At 40.1% G+C, this 23,288-nt stretch overlaps 1 protein-coding gene across 1 annotated transcript in view; it reads left to right on the top strand.

Moving 5' to 3' along the window:
• The first annotated feature begins 12,334 nt into the window (after positions 1-12,334).
• Positions 12,335-23,288, top strand: part of LOC126416688 (putative neural-cadherin 2) — a 78,107-nt gene continuing 67,153 nt past the window's right edge. Inside the window, exon 1 of the mRNA XM_050084493.1 lies at positions 12,335-12,467. Coding sequence (XP_049940450.1) covers positions 12,387-12,467 — 81 coding nt within the window. The 5' untranslated portion in view covers positions 12,335-12,386. The remainder of the gene's footprint in view (positions 12,468-23,288) is intronic.

Here is a 23,288-nt window from a genome sequence, read left to right as displayed (position 1 = left end):
CACACACACACACACACACACACACACACACACACACACACACACACACAGAGAGAGAGAGAGAGAGAGAGAGAGAGAGAGAGAGAGAGAGAGAGAAGAAAAATAAGACACATGCGGCAATTCCTTCTCCTATTGCGTAGAGCATTTCTCCATGTTGTTTTCTATTCAGCCGTGCAGGAGCTCCACATTTTCTGTCTTCTGTAATAGTGCAAGAATACATCTTCAATAAAAGTGGCATTAAACTGCTCACAAAACATACATACAAAATATTGTTTCCATCCTCATGTCACCCCTGCTCATAACCCCCATGACACACTGGTTGTACCCATGTAGAAGGTTCAAGTATAGAATCCATGTGAAAAAGTCAAGGGTAGGACACATCTCAAATGCTCATGCAACATTTCGTATTACAGTCTTCTCACAGATATCCTATTGCATTAAAGGCAGATCCTCTGTGAAAGCAACTATCACTTTCACTACAACCAATGTTCTGCATGGATCCTATCTGTGTATGACTACTAACCAGCTGTATGCTCATATAAATAGCCACCATAAAACTATAACTAAGGTCCTTATTGACAATTCATTGCAGAGCACACTTCTCAGAACTATTTGGTGTATTTAAATTGCTGCTTCACATCCAGAAATGTGTAGTTCCTTGCTCCCATCCAGAACCAGCTATTCTTAATTGGGTAAGTGGAACTCTGTCAGGTGTACATCCTTCTGGACTCCTATGCTACTGTCCTTAATGTCCACTGAACCCTGCCTTCCACATATTCTTGCTTCCTTGCCCCTTGCTGCCCATGTTCCTACCTGCAGTTCCATCTCCACCTCTCCCTCTCCATCACACATTACAACTTCATACTTCACTCTGCTCCTCACTTTAGTTGTATTTATTAACTTGTATATACATCTAACTGTCCTCCCACACACTGAACTGTCCCCTTAACAGTCACTCTTCACCCTTCTCTCTTATTGTGCAAGGTAACGCAGTGGTTAGCACACTGGACTTGCATTCAGGAGTATGACAGTTTACACCACATCTGGCCATTCAGATTTATGTGTTCCTTGATTTCCCTAAATTGCTGCAGTCAGTGCCAGAGTGATTCATTTGGAAGAGCATTGTCATTTTCCTTCTGCATCGTTGAAACATTCTGAGCTTTGGCCCCATCTCTAATGACTCGATGTTGGTGGATGTTAAACCCTAATATTCCTTCCTTCTGCTCTCCTCTAAAGCCCTCCTCCTTCTCTGTGTGTACAAAACAGATTTGGATGCTTCTCCACACGCATCTGGTGAAAATCTCTCTGCCACACATTTTGTACTAGTCTCCTGAAACTCCCTTTCTTATCACCCATATTCCCCTGCCCCCTTTTTTCCATCTGAGACGAAAACTCATCCCTAATTTGAAAGCCAACCTATAGTGTTTGCTTATGCACCTATGCAGCATTGCTTATGTACTTAAGTTCTAGTCAGTGTTTCTTCTATTTAGTGATTCTTTGCCTCTTCCCATGCCTGAACGTGTAACACATGATACAATCTCTGATCTCTGAATGATCATTTACTGCAGGAGCTCAACTACATACACCCCCTGCTAATGTAAAAACAATGATACCATCCAATATGAAAGTAGAATGAAGTAACCCCAGAAAGAGCCAACTTAGTAGACAAAAGCATATTTGACGAAAGACATTAACAGAAAAATTGATTAGGGTGTGAATTTTGGTTCCCTTTGTTTAGCAAGAGTGAAATGTAACTTTTCCCATACATTTTAAAATAGTTCTGGTCGATGGAGACATAGTAGGGTAGGGAAAAAGTGGCATCAAGACATAAAATTTGACTATCTGGGAAGCTGTAAGTGGCAAAGGATGTGACAGAGGTGGACTGTAATTATAAATGTTTAGGCAGAAGTGCAGAAGTAGGCAAGAAAAAAAACATACAGGTAGTGAAAAGGAAAAAAAAGAAAAAATTAGGAACTGCTAACTGTAAGAGAGACAGAGAGGTAAAAGGATAATAGGTAATTAAATGTGATGGAAGGAGAGAAGATACGGATGACAACTCACATTCAAATGGCAGAAATAAGAAAGTCTGAGATTGGGGAGAAAGGAGGCTGTCACATGGATGTAGAAAAACAAGTATCTCTTTTTTCGTTGAAAACTAAGATGTGGAACCTCTTGCAAAAAGTTGTTTGATCTCTGAATGATCATTTACTGCAGGAGCTCAACTACATACACCCCCTGCTAAATAAAGTAAGTTTGTATACAGATAAACTTTCTGAGTCAGCTAATACACTTAAGTCCTGCTCTTGCTTCTTTTCCCTTTCTTTCCATAGATGAAAGAATCCATGATCTGCAGTCTTTAAACATCCTGTTTACTTTTCTAACAATGGAAAATCTAGGATGGAATGTAACAATATTATGAAAGTGATAGTTACTACTGACCATATAGCAGAGATGCTGAGTCATGCATAGGCACAACAAAAAGACTGTCAGAAAGTGAGCTCTCAGCCAACAAGGCATTCATGACACACACACACACACACTGAAACACTCCATTATTAAACCCACAATTATTGACTAGTGGATCATAGCCTAACAGTTTAGAATAGTTTGACCATGTGCAACTGTTAAAGGCTGATCGGTTAATATTTGCATGACAGTTGTTTCATATCAAATCTGACAAAGCTAATTAGGATGTCAGGTAGCAATAATCAGTACATACTTGTTGTTAATGTTTTTTATCTTTTGTCTAAACAGCATGAATGAGGCAGCTACTCCCTTCATCTGACAAACTGATAATGGTTAACTCATCACAGCTCACCTTTTAATGTCATCACATGCCAATATTCTTCATGTAGCACTGAATGCACAATTTTCACTGCAATCCAAATCATGGCTGCCAGGCGTGGTTGTCATGTAATCACGGTGCACAAATGAACACTTAATCAAATCAACAAATCACTCAATTAATGCCATCTAAGTATTTGCTGGAGATCATGCCCACGGCATTGGGTGACACACACAGATGTTAAACAATTATAAGTGTGTTCGGCAGTCCTGCCGAAATCTGCCCTGCTCACTTAGCAACCAACAACTTATTTGCTTGGAGTCTCAACACTGACTACTCTGGCACATTGGGTACTCGACTATCGAAAGTACCTACTGCGACCTGCATGAAGCAAAGGTATATTGTTCTCAATACATAAGGGGCTGTTGACCCCTTACAACACTCAAATGTAACTCACACGCACGTGACCACAGTTTCTGGCTGCTGAGGTCAGATTGTGAGCAGCAGCACTAGAGGGAAGAAGCAGCCAGGTGGTGGGGGTAAGGAGGAGGCTGGGGCATGGAGAGGAGGAATAGCAAGGTAGGGGGTGGGGGACAGTAAAGTGCTGCTTGTGGAAGCATACGGGAACAAGGTGGAGAGAGGGTAGGGCAACTAGGTGCAGTTGGGAGGTTAGACAGATGGTGTGGTGGGGTGGGGTGGAGGGGGGAGGGGGGGGGGGGAACAGAAAAGGAGAGAAGTAAAAACACTGTGGGTGCGTTGATGGAATAGAGGACTGTGTTGTGCTGGAATGGAAACAGAGAATGGGCTAGATGGGTAAGGAAAATGGTTAACAAGAGCTGAGGCCAGGAGGGTTACAGAAACATAGGATATATTGCAGGAAGAGTTCCCACTTGTGAAATTCAGAAAAGGTGGTGTTGATCAAAAGGATCCAGATAGTACAGACTGTGAAGCAGTCATTGAAATGAAGGTCATGTTGGGCAGTGTGCTCAGCCACAGAGTGGTCTAGCTGTTTTTTGGCCACGGTTTGTTAGTGGCCATTTATGTGGACAGACAGCTTGTTGGTTGTCATGCCCACATAGAATGCAGCACAGTGGTTGCAGCTTAGCTTGTAGACCATGTGACTGGTTTCACAGGTAGCCCTGGCTCTGATGGGATAGGTGATGGTTGTGATTGGACTGAAGTAGGTAATGGTGGGAGGATATATGGGACAGGTCTTGAAAGGCCACAGATTAACTGTGGCCAAGAAACAGCTGGACCACCCATTGTGGAGCACACTGCCCAACACGAGCTTCATTTCAATGACTCCTTTACAGTCTGTTCCATCTGGATCCCTCCCACCAACATCAGCTTTTCTGTACTGTGCAGGTGAGAATGCTCCCTGTAATATATCCAATGGTACCGTAACCCTCCTGGCCTCAACCTTCGTTAATCATTTTCCTTACCCACCTAGCCCCTTCCCTGTTCCCATTCCAGCACTACACAAACCTCTGTTCCACAAACACACTCACAATATTGTTACTTCTTTCCTTTGCTCATCCTCCCCCCCCCCTTACCCCCCTCTGCTCCCCACCCCGAGCACACCATCTAACCTCCTAATTACACATAGCTGCCATACCCTCTCTCCACCTTGTCCCTGAATGCTCCCACAAGCAGCCCTTTACTGTCCGACTCCCCTACCCTGCTACTGCTCTGCCTCCACACCCCAGCCTCCCCCTTACCCCCACCGCTGCTCGCAGTCAGTGCAGTCCTTTTGTTTTGTTGAAGACTATTTCTGATGAATGCCTTGTTGGTTGAGCGCTCACTTTTTGACAGTCCTTTCGTTGTGCCTATCTGTGACTCAGCATCTCCACTATTTGGTGAGTAGTAACTATCCTTTTCATAATACTGTTTATTTTTCTGATAGATATGTTACCTGTATTTTAATCATCATTGTGATTATGGTGGTTTTACTACTTGTGTTCAACACGATGTGATAGAGTAATCTCTGACAATTCAATTTGAATCTCTCTTAAATAGCTGCCTATGTCCATCTGGTTTTGATGGACCCAGATGTCAACAAACAACTTTAGATTTCAATGGTCATGGTTGGGCATGGTTTTCACCATTGCAGTCTTGCAGTGAAAATCATCTTAGTGTCGAATTCATAACAAGGAAAAGAAATGGCATAATTCTCTATAATGGTCCATTGTCAGTACCACAGCAAAACGACATATTTGCATCAGGTATATAGCATATTTTACTCTCTTAAGTATATGTAGAATTAATATGATAATAATATAACCCATAATATATATTATGAAACTGTTAATTACTATCATACTCTATTGCCATTCACAACATTATCTCAACCACAAAGAGAAAAATACAACAATATCTCTCACGATCAAACCATACATAAAAATATGCTGGAGTACAAAACTTACAGCAGGAAAGTATCTTTCTCACTACATGTCACTGCTAAATAACATAGCTTGATGAAACTTAGAACATACATAAAAAGAACTGCTACAGTATAGTGCAGAAGGTTACAAAGAAGTATGCTGTGGAATGAACAGAAATGCCACTTTTATTAAAAGACAATAATTGAACTGGAGTCACCACACATAATGGTCCCATGGACATTAAAAAAGCAGAATGTGATTCTTAATAGGGTGTGTGATTATAACAGATGGCAGTACATGCTCTGTGTTGTGCTCCTATGCTGACCACAAAGTTGGAATGGAGTTCTTGTGGTGTGGTGTTCAATTCTCCACCAGTGCAGTTGACAATTGCTGGATGGTTCGACAATGTCCTGGGTGCATTTCATGTTCCCACTTTTCATCACATGAGGGTACATCCATCATTTCTATTTGGCTCATTGCATATTTCTTTCAGTTACCTTCTGTACTATATTGTAGTGGTTCTTTCTATATATGTTTCTTTGAGTTACTGTATGTTACTTGGTAGTGACACAGCATGCAAAAGTTACTTTGCCCTTAAGTTTTCCACACCAGTATACATTAATATTCATTGTTATGTGTGTTATTTGTAAATACTAGTAAGCTAAATTAGCAATGAGTTAACTGGTAAATGATAAGTAATGCAGGTTATATATATGATGTAATGTATTTTTATATTTTCTCTCAGATTACATTTTATTGGAAGTAATAAATGGGCAACCTCAGTTTACTTTGGATCTTGGTTCTGGGGCAGTAGAATTGAGGCTAAGAATGACTAATAATGTGACTGATGGCCAGTGGCATCATATTGATCTCTTCTGGAATACTAAGGTAACTTGGTAGTTTATTTGCCTCATTATTAACTATGGCTTTACTTTCAATTTATATATGCATCTTTTTTTCATTTTTCAAATAGAATGCTCGTCTTGTGGTAGACTACTGCCAGTCTGCTGTAGTGGCTGAAGCAGAAGATGGAACAACATTCTTCAATGGGACAGCTTGCCAGATAGAAGCAAAATTACCACCATTCAGTGAGCATCTCAATTTAAATACCCCTCTGCAGATTGGTGGTATTTATAAGCATTCAGTTCATTCAAGCCATCACAAATGGCAAGGCAGAGGGAATCCAGAAGGTTTCGATGGCTGTATAAGAAACATTTTTCATAATGGAGAGGTAAGCTCCACACTTCTACAAATCTGTGTAGCACAGGTTGCTTCCCCGCCCACCCCTTCCCTTGAATCAAATGGAACTTTTTTTTTTGGTTGGGTCAGAACTTAACTGCTGCCACATAAATGCCAACATCTGGTATCTTTTTAACCTTATGTTCACTGTCTTTGAGGTATCATGACATTATGTTTCTAAACTCTCCAGGAGCTGTATTATTTAAGGATAGCCACTTTTTTTTTTTTTTTAGGTAAGCGATAGAAGTGTGTAGACTCTGTTGAAAATTATGGTTCTCAGTAATACAGTGAGGAATTTTTCATTTTTATTGGTCTTGTTGTGTGCCAGTTAATGACCCACAATCTTCTTGCATTTTTCTTCTTAACATTCTTGAGCACAAAAGTTGTCAACTGTTCAGAGTGTCTCATCTGTACAACTTATGGACAGCAAAAAAAGTCTTTCATTTACTGGTTGGATGTTTCAAACAAATATGAGAAAATTGCTGTTGACTGCAAATGCTGTGCCTAAAATGGGAGTGCTTCTCTTTACAGTCTTTTGTGTTCTGCTCTTGAAGACACAGTATTGATCTGATTCAAAAGTTTTTTTCCTTGTGAAATGGGGTTCTTGTAACACTATTACAGAGATCTTATTTTCATGAAGAATTTTGATCAGTTGTTTCCTCTTGCTACTTTGTATCAGAGAACTGATGTTGAAAGTTGCCAAAAAGACTTCAATTAGGTTTGCGTTTATGCTTTTTATGTTTGTGTTTATGATTTTCAAGACATTCTGAATCATCTTTAGCACAGGTTGCTTCCCCCCCCCCCCCCCCCCTCCCCCCTAGAATCAAATGGAACATGGAAACATGGATATAGTTTGTCAGTGATGGATTCTTTTAAAAACTTACCTGTTAGGTAATGTTTTGTTCTGTTATGGCATCATTCGTATGAAGTTTGAGTTTGCTGTGAGTAACAGCTCCCTCCAATTACAACATGCAATGGTTTTTATAAATGACTGAAGCAATTTAATATATGCACTATAGCTATATTAAATGACATATTGTCACAAAACTCATCACTCACTTAGAAGAACTCAAAAAGGTTTATATTTTTGCAGCTGCATGTCAGATTTCTGTAATGAGAGTGCAGCAGTGAGCAGTTAGGCAAGTTGACAACAGGGACCAAGAAAGCTTACGTTGCACTTGAAATGCATTTACACCTGTCCGCTGTAAAAGTGCAACAACTTTCCAGAACAAAGTTCAACAAAGCTCCACCAACTGCCAAGTCCGTTCAGCAATGGTATGTGCAGTTTATAACTTAAGGATGCCTCTGCAAGGGAAATTAGTGGGTCAGCCAGCAGTGAGTAAAGAAATGGTTTACCATGAGTGGGTGAGTTTTGTATGTAGCCAACAGAAGTCGACGAACAGAGCAGAGAGGGATCTGAGCATACTACAACTGACCATTTGAGCAATCTTAAGGTTCAAAAGGCTCTGAGCACTATGGGACTTGACGTCTGAGGTGGTCAGTCCCCTAGAACTTAGAACTACTTAAACCTAACTAACCTAAGGACATCACGCACATCCATGCCCGAGGCAGGATTCGTATCTGCGACCGTAGCAGGTGCGGTTCTGGACTGAGGTGCCTAGAACCGCTCGGCCACCATGGCCGCCTGATCTTAAGGAAAACAACTGAAGCTAAAGCCTTACCACCTACAATTGCTACAAGCCCTGACTCCTGGTAACAAAGTCAGATGCTGTGAATTTTCAGAACAGTTGCAGCAGAGTACGGAATGAAATGACCACAATGAAAGAATTTTGGGTGGGTAGAGAATTCCCATGCTATCATGTAGCACAATACAGACTCAACAAAAGTTAATGTGTTCTTAGTAGTATCAAGGTTTAAAGTTTACAGTCTCTTTTTCCTCTGAAAGAAGACCATTACAGGGTATGTGAATATGGAAAACTGACATGTTCCGAGAGTGTGGACATCTACCTTTACCTCTACCTCTACCTCTACATACATAATCCACAAGCCACTGTACGGTGCATGGCAGAGGGTATGTGGTACCAATACTAGTCATTTTCTTTCCTGTTCCACTCACAAATAGAGCAAGGGAAAACTGAATGCCTGTATGCCTCCATATGAGCCCTAACATCTCATATCTTATCTTTGTGGTCCTTATATGAAACGTATGTTGGCAGCAGTAGAATTGTTTTGTAGTCTGCTTCAAATGCCATTTCTCTAAACTTTATCAAGAGCATTCCTTGAAAAAAATGTCGCTTTCTCTTCAGGGAGTCCCTTTTGAGTTCCCAAAAATATCTAGCAGTCTGCCTCTAATTGCTATGGTGTCTTCCGTTAATTCAACCTGGTACATGTTCCAAACACTCAAGCAGTACTCAAGAACAGGTTGCAGTATTGTCCTATATGCAGTCCCATTTACAGATGATCCACACTTTCCCAAAATTCTACCAATAAACCAAAGTCGACTGTTCACCTTTCCTACCATAATCCTCAGATGCTCATTCCATTTCATAACGCTTTGCAACATTGCAAAATTACACCCAGATGTTCAAACAACATGACTGCGTCAAGAAAGACACCACTAATGCTGTATCTGAACATTATACATTTGTTTTTCCTGCTCATCGAGAGTAACTTAAATTATGCTATATTTAGAGCTAAGCACCATTCGGCACACCAACTAGAAATTTTGTCTAAATGAACTTGTATCCTGCTACACTCACTCAACTTTGACACCTTCCTGTTAAACACAGTATCATCACCAAATAACCGCATAATGCCACCCACTCTGTCTTCCAGATTATTTATATATATAGAAAGTAAAAGCAGTTCTACCACACTTCCCAGGGGAACTCCTGATGATACTTTTGTCTCTGATGATCACTCGCCATTGAGGACAACACACTGTGTTCTTTTGCTTATGAAGTCTTCAAGCCACTCAAATATCTGGGAATCTATTCCATATGATTGTATCTTTGTTGCAATGGGGGACTATGACAAATGCTTACCAGAAATCTAGAGATATTGAACCTGCCTGTTGCTTCTCATCCATAGTTCACAGTATATCATGTTAGAAAAGGGCAAATTGAGTTTTGTATGAGCGATGTTTCCTAAAACCATGCTGATTCATGGACATAAGCTTTTTGATCTCAAGAAAATTTATTATATTCAGACTGGCAATGTTCAAGGATTCTGCAGCACACTGATATCAGGGATATTGGTCTGTAATTTTATAAGTCTGTTCTTTTACCTTTCTTATATGCAAGAGTCAGCTACATATTATTCAGTCGCTTGGGACTTTGCACTGGCTGAAAGATTCACAGTAAATCCAAGCTAGGTAAGGGGTCAATGCTGTTGAGTACGCTTTGTAAAACTGAATCAGAATTCCAACTGGACCTGTTGACTTACTTGTTTTTGCCTCTTACAGTTGTTTCTCTACACCAGCGATTCTTATTATTATGTCATCCATATGGGGTCTGTCTAATGGTCAAACAATGGTATGTATGATTATTGTGTGTGAACAATTCCTTAAATGTAAAATTTAAAACTTTGGCTTTCATTTTGCTATCTTCAACTGTCACATCAGACTGATCAATGAGTCAATGGATGGAAGGCTTATATCCTTTTAACAGTTTTACTGAGGACCAGAATTTTCTCAGGTTTTCAGCCAGATCTTTTGCTAAGGTATGATGGTGGTAGATGTGTGCTTTGTGCATAGATATTTTCACAGAAGCACTAATCTCTACTAATCTTTGCCTGTCATCATTTGGTGTTCTCTTTTGAACAAAGAGTGTGACTGGCTTTGCTACCTCAGCATTTTCCCAATTTTGTTGTTAAATCATGATGGGTCTTTTTCGTCTTTAATCCACCTACTACGCAGTTAGGTCACTGGACTATCATTTACCTTCTGTTTAACATTTGCTTATAGTTCCTCCACATCCACCTTAATGGAACTAAGTGATGTCAATTGACTATCTGTGAGATGTCAACAACTGCTTATCTGTTCTTTCTGTCAGAAACACTTTCTTAGCCTTCTTGACTGATTTATTAACTTTTGTAATCATAGGTGCTATAATGACATCATAATCAATAATCTCTGTGTCTACACTAATGTTATCAATCAAGTCCAGCCCATTTGTGGCCACAAGGTCTAAGATATTTCCATTGCATGTGGGCTGCCAAATTAGCTGCTCAAGACTGTTTTCAGAAAAAGGTGTTCAAAAAGAGCTTCACAAGACTGTCTGTCTGTACCTCAGCAATATATGTGGCTAGATAACCTCACTGTCACACTCAATTTCAACGTCATTAGAGACCATATTTTTGTCAATCACAGTGAACACTCCCCCTAATATATAGCGTCTAATCCAACCTTCCGATATACATTCCATGACTCACTAAATATTCTACTAATAATATTCTACTTTGAATTTCAGCCAAAATAATTCGAGTGTGAGGACTTTCCAGAAGGACAGTAAACTCAAAACTTTGTTACAAGTACTTCAACAATTAACTGATAAAATTTTGACAGTCGAATTGTCTTTATTCTGAAAATGGTCTGATTTCCTTTTCTGCATATTGACTGGCAAGTGTAGTACCCCAGACTACTGTCTAGCCTAAAAAAAGCCATTTGCCCTCCACAAATACTGTGCTACCGGAATAGCTGCTTCCATTGTGTAGTGCACCCCTGACCTATCAGGGGGAGTCTCACCTGATAATATAGGTCTAGAAATCTGAAGTAAAGACTGTCACAGAGTCAACAATGCCTTTGGTTGAGTTCCTCCACTCGGCTCCAAACCAAAGGATCCTGATCAACTACAGGAAAAATGCTGCAAATTGCAAACTCTGCTTGTATCCTGGAAATGAGGCCAGCATTCTTCACCAACTCTTGTCAGCTGCCTATATGAACTGAAGCACAGGACAGGCATCATCAGTGCCAACATGAGCCATAACCTGCAGATGACTGCATCCTGCACTCTCGATAGCCACAGACAAGGCTGTCTCCACATCTCGGATGAGGCCAAAGGTGGTGGTGCTGAGCCTCATCCCACCCCACTTCCATGATGATGTTTGTGAATTCTTAAACAGAAAACTGAGAAACTGATGGATTGCTTGAGGTTGTTTGATGATCATTAATTCATATAATGGCCTCCACACTCTCCTAACCTAATTCCATGTGATTTTTGTGTGTGATTTTGAGGTGTTTACACCTCATCTGCCAACAAAAATACCAGGACTGTGAGCTCAGATCAACAGTTCTTTGCAGCAGATTATAGGGACATGCTGCACTGAACATTGAAAGAACTTGATATCTGCAGAGTCAGTAGGAGGGACACATGCAGAACTTACAATATCTCAAAAAAGAACTTCATGTAACAATGTGTCAAATAATGCAGCTACAGTAAATCTGTGAAATCGCTTCAGTCATTCACAATAACCTTGTATTGTTATTCCTGGAGGGCCCTGCCTTTGGCAGTTGGAATTTTACAGTTTCATAGTGCAAGTCCTCTAACTTTATCCATGTGTTGGAAAGCCAACAATACTACCTGTCTACTCAGTTCATGCAGTAGTGCCACAGGCAGAATTAACTGATGTCCATACTTTAAATTTCTTTCCATGTTTGAGTGAATCAAAGAGTTTCTACATTTCTCTCAAGACTTGAAATTGTTTTCCTTCTTTTGTATTTTAAAATAAACTAAAATGTTGTTTTTTTTTTTCAGCAGCTTCTAGATCTATCAGGGTCTAGGATGTCATCAGGAACAGGAGCAGGTTGTGTCAAGATTGAGAACATATGCAGAAATCTGGATTGTGGAAACAGAGGGTCCTGTGTTGCTGATTTGACTGGATCACTGCCCATCTGTTTATGTCAACCAGGATGGAGTGGAATAACATGTGTGAAGCCAACCCATCCATTCACCTTCCTGCCTCATAGCTATGTTAAGTTTGCACTTTCTTTTGAACCTAGTCACTTCAGTACTCTTGTGCAAATGAGATTTAGAACAAAAGAGACAAGTGGGGAGCTCATTCACATAGCTGATCACCATTCACAAGAGTATGCAATACTGGAGGTTTGAACCTTTTTCATATTCTATTTTTTAGTTTTTGTTGTTGTTGTTGTTGTTGTTGTGGTCTTCAGTCCTGAGACTGGTTTGATGCAGCTCTCCATGCTACTCTATCATGTGCAAGCTTCTTCATCTCCCAGTACCTACTGCAACCTACATCCTTCTGAATCTGCTTAGTATATTCATCTCTTGGTCTCCCTCTACGATTTTTACCCTCCACGGTGCCTTCCAATGCTAAATTTGTGATCCCTTGATGCCTCAAAACATGTCCTATCAACCGATCCCTTCTTCTAGTCAAGTTGTGCCACAAACTTCTCTCCTCCCCAATCCTATTCAATACCTCCTCATTAGTTACGTGATCTACCCACCTTATCTTCAGCATTCTTCTGTAGCACCACATTTCGAAAGCTTCTATTCTCTTCTTGTCCAAACTATTTATCATCCATGTTTCACTTCCATACATGGCTACACTCCATACGAATACTTTCAGAAATGACTTCCTGACACTTAAATCTATACTCGATGTTAACAAATTTCTCTTCTTGAGAAATGCTTTCCTTGCCATTGCCAGTCTACATTTTATATCGTCTCTACTTCGACCATCATCAGTTATTTTACTCCCTAAATAGCAAAACTCCTTTACTACTTTAAGTGTCTCATTTCCTAATCTAATTCCCTCAGCATCACCAGACTTAATTTGACTACATTCCATTATCCTTGTTTTGCTTTTGTTGATGTTCGTCTTATATCCTCCTTTCAAGACACTGTCCATTCCGTTCAACTGCTCTTCCAAGTCCTTTGCTGTCTCTGACAGAATTACAATGTCATCGGCGAACCTCAAAGTTTTTACTTCTTCTCCATGAATTTTAATACCTACTCCGAATTTTTCTTTTGTTTCCTTTACTGCTTGCTCAATATACAGATTGAATAACATTGGGGAGAGGCTACAACCCTGTCTCACTCCTTAGTTTTTATATTTCCATATTTGTGAAAATACTAGTCTATCAATAAATGCACTAGTATTTCTTGTCTGTATTTAAGAGGAGTCTGTGTGGCACTTCTGTTTATGGTGGTAGCATTTGAAGATACTAGACCATGATAAGGCAGTACTGTAGATTTTTGTGTTCCTCTGTCTAATATTGTTTCAGGAAATGTCAAAGGTAACATAAATAAAACAGAAGTAAATTTTGGAGAACCTGAATGTGTATGTTGGAATGACAGTTTTAAATTTCTGGAATATCTCCTCCATCCAGCTTTACTAATATCTATACCTGAAACATCAGATAATGTATTCTGAAGTTATGTGTAGTATCTGTTTTTGAGAAACAAGATTTTAGTATCTGTGATATCATACAGAACTAGTAAAAGGCAAGGGTAAATAGCTTTTGAATATTGTATTAAAATATTCAGGTGATGCTGTGCTCATTAGAGCTACTGGGAACAGACACTTTGGTAATTTCAATTATATACAAGCCACCAACAAGAATTTTCTTTATATTTCATGAGGCAGTTAAGAGAATTTTTGGTTAATTATTAGAAGATATTGTATGTGGGAATTCTAATGTTGATATTATATCAGATATAGCAAAACATCTATTTTTGATTAGTCCCCACAATAACATTCCCAACAAGAATAGCAACTGATAACTTCATGCAGTCCAGCTGAATGTAATGAACTGGATATTGAACTCACAATAAATATTTCATTAGGCTTAGGCAAGAAAAGAAAAGTTCAACAGAATCATACATAATGGCACAGCCAAATTGTCAAAAAGATAGTGAAAGCATTTTCAAACACAGCAGTGTGAGTCATTATTATGGTGATTATAACATTCATTTTCCAATAAATTTAAATATATTTTGTTCATGTAGATAATGACCCACTACAGCATTTGAATAATTCAGGTTGGTAGTTTTTGTGACATTTTTTTCTGAACTCTGCGATTTAGTCAATTTTCCTCAAACTGGATATATGTTTTAAAAAATTAGTATTTAAATATTTTTAAAACAATCAAGACAAAAATATCAATATGAGGACTGAAAGGGAAAAAAGAAACTAATTCAACTAACATGAACAATAGCGAATAGTCTCAATTTTATTTACTAATTAGCTGAAAAAGATTAACTTTGCTTGGTCCTTTTATCCTGTTTTTTTTCTGAATTGGAAAAAAACTGCAAATAAACATCTCATTTATGCAGCATCCAACATTTTTTTAAAAAAATAACAAACTATGTAGAGTCCAGGTTGGAATATCAACAATTATGGAAAGGATAGATTGCTACTCACTGTAAAGATGACACACTAAGTTGCAGACAGGCACAATGTAAAGACTGTTACACATTAATCTTTTGGCCAAAGCCTTTATCAGAAAAGAAAAACACACACTAATTCACACAAGCACACACACCTTACACACATGTAACTGCTCTCTCTGACTGCTGAAGCCAGGCAAACTGGAATGCGTCAAACGGGAGCAATAATCCGTAGTGGAGTGGGAAGGGGGAGGGTGTCCAACATGTGAAAGCACTATGTATCATTGCACAAGAAAGATGATTCTTTTAAATTGCCTTAACAACAATTGAATGTTTCTCCTTGTGCTTTACTGATACTACCATTGTGTGAGCAAGACACTCACACTCAGCATTATATTTGAGTTATTTGAAGTAATGTAGTTGAGTACTTTTCAGAATTTTTGTAACAGTATGGTAACAATATGGTAATTTTGGTAACAATATGCTAATTGAAGCAAATAGGTTAAGAACTTCTCGAGATTATTGGTAATAATGTTTCCCCTTTGTGTACTACGTACTTATTTATGTGTCATATACACTACTGGCCATTAAAATTGCTACACCACAAAGATCACGTGCTACAGATGTGAAATTTAACCAACAGGAAGAAGATGCTGTGATATGCAAATGATTAGCTTTTCAGAGCATTCACACAAGGTTGGCGCCAGTGGCGACACCTACAGCGTGCTGACATGAGGAAAGTTTCCAACCGATTTCTCATACACAAACAACAGTTGACCGGCGTTGCCTGGTGAAATGTTGTTGTGATGCCTCATGTAAGGAGGAGCAATGTGTACCATCACATTTCTGACTTTGATAAAGGTCAGATTGTAGCCTATCGCAATTGTGGTTTATCGTATCGTGACATTGCTTGATGCATTGGTTGAGATCCAATGACTGTTAGCAGAATATGGAATCGGTGGGTTCAGGAAGGTAATACGGAACACCATGGTGGATCCCAACGGCCTCGTATCACTAGGAGTCGAGATGACAGGCATCTTATCCACATGGCTGTAACAGATTGTGCAGCCATGTCTCGATCCCTGAGTCAACAGATGGGGTCGTTTGCAAGACAACAACCATCTGCATCAACAGTTCGACGACGTTTGCAGCAGCATGGACTATCAGCTCAGAGACCATGGCTGCGGTTACCCTTGACGCTGCATCACAGGCAGGAGCGCCTGCGATGGTGTACTCAACAACGAACCTGGGTGCATGAATGGCAAAACGCCATTTTTTCGGATGAATCCAGGTTCTGTTTACAGCATCATGATGGTCACATCCGTGTTTGGCGACATCGCGGTGAACACACATTGGAAGTGTGTATTCGTCATCGCCACACTGGCATATCACCCGGCATGATGGTTCAGGGTGCCATTGGTTACACATCTCGGTCACCTCTTTTCACATTGATGGCACTTTGAACAGTGGACGTTACATTTCAGATGTGTTAAGACCCGTGGCTCTACCCTTCATTCGATCCCTGCGAAACCCTACATTTCAGCAGGATAATGCATGACCGCATGTTTCAGGTCCTGTACGGGCCTTTCTGGATACAGAAAATGTTTGACTGCTGCCCTGGCCAGCACATTCTCCAGTTCTCTCACCAATTGAAAACGTCTGGTCAATGGTGGCCGAGCAACTGGCTCGTCACAATACGCATCACTACTATTGATGAACTGTGGTATCGTGTTGGAGCTGCATGGGCAGCTGTACCTGTATACGCCATCCAAGCTCTGTTTGACTCAATGCCCAGGTGTATCAAGGCTGTTATTACTGCCAGAGGTGGTTGCTCTGGGTACTGATTTCTCAGGATCTATGCACCCAAATTGCTTGAAAATGTAATCACATGTCAGTTCTAGTATAATATATTTGTCCAATGAATACCCGTTTATCATCTGCATTTCTTCTTCATGTAGCAATTTTAATGGCCAGTAGTGTACATTAAAAAGTCTGTAGTAGAGATGCCAAGGCACAGATAGACACAACAAAAAGACCGTCACAATATAATTTGGCCAACAAGGCCTTCATCAAAAACAGATATCTTTCTCTCTCTCTCTCTCTCTCTCTCTCTCTCTCTCTCTCACACACACACACACACACACACACACACACACACACACACACACACACACACACACACACACACACACACCATATGACACACTCCATTCCATAAATCATCTACCTTGCCATTGGTGGGGTGGCTTGCATGCCTCAATGATACCGAAAGACATACTGCAGGTGCAACCACAACCTGGGGGTATCTGTTGGGAGGCCAGGCAAACAGTGTGGTTCCTGAAGAGGGACAGCATCCTTTTCAGTAGTTTCTAGGGTAACAGTCTGGATGATTGACTGATCTGGCCTTGTAACATCAATCAAAACAGCCTTGCTATGCTGATACTATGAGCAGCTGAAAGAACGGAAACTAAGTGGTAATTTTTCCTAAGGGCATGCAGCTCTAGTGTATGGTTAAATGATGATGGTGTCGTCATTGGTAAAATATTCTGGAGTAAAATAGCCCCCTTTGGATCTTCAGCTAGAGTCTACTCAGGAGGATGTCATCATCAGGAGAAAGAGAACTGGCATTCTACAGATTGGAGTGTGGAATGTTAAATCCCTTAATTGCATAGGTAGATTAGAAAATTTAAAAAGGGAAATGGATAAGTTGAAGTTAGATGTAATGGGAACCAGGTGAATACAGGGTTATAATTGCAAATTCAAATAAATGGAATGCAAGAGTAGGTTTAATACTGAATAAGAAAATAAGAATACAGTTATGCTACTATGAACACCATAGCGAACACATTATCATAGTCAAGATTGATACTAAGCCTATACCTATCATGGTAATATCAGCTTATGTGCCAGCTAGCTCCACAGATGAAGAGATTGAAGAAAAGTCTGATAAAATAAAAGAAATTGTACAGATAGTTAAGGAGATGAAATTTTATTTGTTATGGTGGACTGGAATTCAATAGTAGGTAAAGGAGGAGCAGGAAAAATGGTAGGTGAATATGTACCGGGGAACAGGAATGAAAGGGGAACCCACATGCTAGAATTTTACAGAGCATAATTTAATAATTGCTAAATTTGGATTAAGAATCATGATAGGAGGTTGTATATGTGGAAGAGGCTTGGGGATAACAGAAGGTTCCAGACTGACTACACGAGGGTTGGAACTTACATAGTGGCAACTATTTATTCACAACTGATACAAAAGAGTTACGTGTTTGCACCTGCTACTGTCCTTCTAAGTGGTCACCAGTGATTTGGAAGGCATAGTATACTGTCAGCAGAGCCTGTTCTGTTGATGGTGCGAATGAAGTGGTCTACTGCCTGTCAAATCTCTGGAACAGTTCTGAAGTGAATATCACAAAGTGGTTCCTTCATCATCAGAATCAAATCAAAGTCACAAGGACTTAAGTCTGGGGATTATGTTGGATGGTACAATACTTCCCAGTCCCATCATCCAAACAGGGCAGCCACAGCTTGAGGTGTATGCGCCCATGCATTGTCATGCAAAATGATGGGTGCGTTGGGCAGAAAATGTCACCGCTTCTTTTGCAAAGCTGGTTGCAGGTGATGCTCCAAAAACAAACAATAATACTGTGTATTGATGGTTTGCTGTGGAGAAATGTAATGCATTAGGATAACACCATCGCAGGCGTATACTGTTACGTTAGACAACTCGCTCACAAGTGACTGTTTTTCCCTCAATTGTGCGCGTGCTGGTGATATGGGACGGGTGAGTCCATTTGCTCGGAGGGAAGGTAGGTATGTCAGTACCTTGTGCTATCAGCGACAATAGTAGCTTCCATTGCATAGTGTCTCCACAGCAGTGTTTCCACTATTTAAGTTCCAACCTACGAATAATGATTACACAGAGATTTTGGAACCCCATTTTAAATTGTAAGATATTTACAGAGCAGATAGGAACTCTGAACACAATTTACTGACTATAAACTGTATATTAAAACTAAACAAATTGTAAAAAAGGTATGAAATTAAGGAGATGAGACCTGGATAAACTGAAAGAACCAGAGGTTTTGATACTTTTTGAGGGAGCACTATGTAATGGTTGAGTAGAACAGCAGAAAGGAGCAGAGGATTAAATAGATGAAAAGACAATGCCTTGTAGAAATCCTTGGATAACACAGGAGACTGAATAAGATTGATTAAAGGAGAAAATATTGTCATGTAAAAGAAGGTGTAATTAGATGAATGACGAGCACCTCACTTAACAAAAGTTTATTCAGCACATGCACATACAAGAGCGTGGAGGGAACTGCCTCCGGCCAGAACACATACATTATATATACAGCTACAGAACATTCCAGTACAGTAATTCTTGACATTTGTGACTCTTATAGAATGTACTTGAACCAAATATAGAAATTAAAATTGTACAGTCCAGGTGACTTTTGAACTCACGACGCTCCATGCAACAATTTAGTATCATAACCACTACACCACAGTGCTACTCAGCTTCTTCTGTGACATTGCTCCCTCCTTAAGTGAACAGCATCTCAGTGTTACGTTCTCCTAGTCTGGGAATGAGTCATCGGTCCAGAATACTCCAACTCCCGATGACTGATGTTTGCCCTGGCGGTGATCTTCTTAGAACTTCTTTTGCCACTATACTCTTTGTCACTTTTCTGATTGTTGCCTGTTGCTGGAGCTTCGAATTTACCCTTTGTGGCAGGATCCTTGTAGAGCTTCATTCGAAGGATGTGGACCATATCTCTGATCTTTTGTTGTCTTGTGTCAGGGTCGAAATCTTCAACTTCATAAGTAACATCAGACAACTGTCTTACAACCTTATAAGGTCGAAAGTAGCGACTGAGGAGTTTCTCAGAGAGACCAACCTTCCAAACACGAGTGAAGTTCCAGGCGAGGTCACCAGGCTGGTAGACAACAGGGCGGTGGCTCGTGTCATACCTTCGGCGATCATTTTCTTGAGCCTGCAGTGTGCAGAGTCGAGCCAACTGCTGAGCTTCCTCAGCTCTGATGCAGTCGTTGTCCACGTCATCAGAATGTAATGGAGACACAGTGTCCATGGTTGTAGTTGCCTCATGCCCATCCACCAGAAAAAATGGCATAAATCCTGTGGTGTCTTGTTTGGTGGTGTTGTAGGCAAAAGTCACGAAAGGTAGTACCTCATCCCAGTTGTTCTGCTCAACATTGACGAACATTGATAGCTTGTCAGCCAAGGTCTTATTAAGGCATTCAGTAAGCTCATTAGTTTGCAGATGGTAGACAGTTGTCATGTGATGAGTAATCTTGCACCAACAGTTTATCTCTGTCACAAGATTCGATTGAAAAACTTTCCCTCAATCCGTAATTAACAACCTCGGGGTACCGTGTTTTAATACAAGGTCTTACACGGTGAATATGGCTACCTCAGAAGCTTTGGCTGTTTTCACAGCTTTTGTAATGGCATAACATATCAGATAATCAGTGCAAACAATAATCCATCTATTGCCACTAGCAGACGTTGGAAATTGTCCAAGGAGGTCAATCCCAACATGCTGGAAAGGTGTTTTGACTGGTGTAATTGGTATGAGTCAGCCAGGTGGCATCTGAGAACTGCCTTTCTCCTCTGGCACTCTCAACAGTGCGACACATAGTGATAGACACCCCTAAATAAACGTGGCCAGAAAAATCTCTAGCAGATCCTATTGTTGTTGTTGTTGTTGTTGTTGTGGTCTTCAGTCCTGAGACTGGTTTGATGCAGCTCTCCATGCTACTCTATCCTGTGCAAGCTTCTTCATCTCCCAGTACCTACTGCAACCTACATCCTTCTGAATCTGCTTAGTGTATTGATCTCTTGGTCTCCCTCTACGATTTTTACCCTCCACGCTGCCCTCCAATGCTAAATTTGTGATCCCTTGATGCCTCAAAACATGTCCTACCAACCGATCCCTTCTTCTAGTCAAGTTGTGCCACAAACTTCTCTTCTCCCCAATCCTATTCAATACCTCCTCATTAGTTACGTGATCTACCCACCTTATCTTCAGCATTCTTCTGTAGCACCACATTTCGAAAGCTTCTATTCTCTTCTTGTCCAAACTGGTTATCGTCCATGTTTCACTTCCATACATGGCTACACTCCATACAAATACTTTCAGAAACGACTTCCTGACACTTAAATCTATACTCGATGTTAACAAATTTCTCTTCTTCAGAAACGATTTCTGTGCCATTGCCAGTCTACATTTTATATCCTCTCTACTTCGACCATCATCAGTTATTTTACTCCCCAAATAGCAAAACTCCTTTACTACTTTAAGTGTCTCATTTCCTAATCTAATCCCCTCAGCATCACCCGACTTAATTTGACTACATTCCATTATCCTCGTTTTGCTTTTGTTGATGTTCATCTTATATCCTCCTTTCAAGACACTGTCCATTCCGTTCAACTGCTCTTCCAAGTCCTTTGCTGTCTCTGACAGAATTACAATGTCATCGGCGAACCTCAAAGTTTTTATTTCTTCTCCATGAATTTTAATACCTACTCCGAATTTTTCTTTTGTTTCCTTTACTGCTTGCTCAATATACAGATTGAATAACATCGGGGAGAGGCTACAACCCTGTCTCACTCCCTTCCCAACCACTGCTTCCCTTTCATGCCCCTCGACTCTTATAACTGCCATCTGGTTTCTGTACAAATTGTAAATATCCTTTCGCTCCCTGTATTTTACCCCTGCCACCTTCAGAATTTGAAAGAGAGTATTCCAGTTAACGTTGTCAAAAGCTTTCTCTAAGTCTACAAATGCTAGAAACGTAGGTTTGCCTTTTCTTAGTCTTTCTTCTAAGATAAGTCGTAAGGTTAGTATTGCCTCACGTGTTCCAACATTTCTACGGAATCCAAACTGATCTTCCCCGAGGTCCGCTTCTACCAGTTTTTCCATTCGTCTATAAAGAATTCGCGTTAGTATTTTGCAGCTGTGACTTATTAAACTGATAGTTCGGTAATTTTCACATCTGTCAACACCTGCTTTCTTTGGTATTGGAATTATTATATTCTTCTTGAAGTCTGTGGGTATTTCGCCTGTCTCATACATCTTGCTCACCAGATGGTAGAGTTTTGTCATGACTGGCTCTCCCAAGGCCATCAGTAGTTCTAATGGAATGTTGTCTACTCCCGGGGCCTTGTTTCGACTCAGGTCTTTCAGTGCTCTGTCAAACTCTTCACTCCGTATCTTATCTCCCATTTCATCTTCATCTACATCCTCTTCCATTTCCATAATATTGTCCTCAAGTACATCGCCCTTATATAAACCCTCTATATACTCCTTCCACCTTTCTGCCTTCCCTTCTTTGCTTAGAACTGGGTTACCATCTGAGCTCTTGATATTCATACAAGTGGTTCTCTTCTCTCCAAAGGTCTCTTTAATTTTCCTGTAGGCAGTATCTATCTTACCCCTAGTGAGACAAGCCTCTACATCCTTACATTTGTCCTCTAGCCATCCCTGCTTAGCCATTTTGCACTTTCTGTCGATCTCATTTTTGAGACGTTTGTATTCCCTTTTGCCTGCTTCATTTACTGCATTTTTATATTTTCTCCTTTCATCAATTAAATTCAATATTTCTTCTGTTACCCAAGGATTTCTATTAGCCCTCGTCTTTTTACCTACTTGATCCTCTGCTGCCTTCACTACTTCATCCATCAGAGCTATCCATTCTTCTTCTACTGTATTTCTTTCCCCCATTCCTGTCAATTGTTCCCTTATGCTCTCCCTGAAACTCTGTACAACCTCTGGTTCTTTCAGTTTATCCAGGTCCCATCTCCTTAAATTCCCACCTTTTTGCAGTTTCTTCAGTTTCAATCTGCAGTTCATAACCAATAGATTGTGGTCAGAATCCACATCTGCCCCTGGAAATGTCTTACAATTTAAAACCTGGTTCCTAAATCTCTGTCTTACCATTATATAATCTATCTGATACCTATTAGTATCTCCAGGATTCTTCCAGGTATACAACCTTCTTTTATGATTCTTGAACCAAGTGTTAGCTATGATTAAGTTATGCTCTGTGCAAAATTCTACAAGGCGGCTTCCTCTTTCATTTCTTCCCCCCAATCCATATTCACCTACTATGTTTCCTTCTCTTCCTTTTCCTACTGACGAATTCCAGTCACCCATGACTATTAAATTTTCGTCTCCCTTCACTACCTGAATAATTTCTTTTATCTCGTCATACATTTCATCAATTTCTTCATCATCTGCAGAGCTAGTTGGCATATAAACCTGTACTACTGTAGTAGGCATGGGCTTTGTGTCTATCTTGGCCACAATAATGCGTTCACTATGCTGATTGTAGTAGCTAACCCGCACTCCTATTTTTTTATTCATTATTAAACCTACTCCTGCATTACCCCTATTTGATTTTGTATTTATAACCCTGTAATCACCTGACCAAAAGTCTTGTTCCTCCTGCCACCGAACTTCACTAATTCCCACTATATCTAACTTTAACCTATATATTTCCCTTTTTAAATTTTCTAACCGACCTGCCCGATTAAGGGATCTG

Source organism: Schistocerca serialis, chromosome 8 (genome assembly GCF_023864345.2).
Source record: "Schistocerca serialis cubense isolate TAMUIC-IGC-003099 chromosome 8, iqSchSeri2.2, whole genome shotgun sequence".
NCBI lineage: Eukaryota > Metazoa > Arthropoda > Insecta > Orthoptera > Acrididae > Schistocerca > Schistocerca serialis.
Note: the sequence above shows the minus strand (reverse complement) of the source record. Positions and strands in the feature narration are given on the sequence as shown.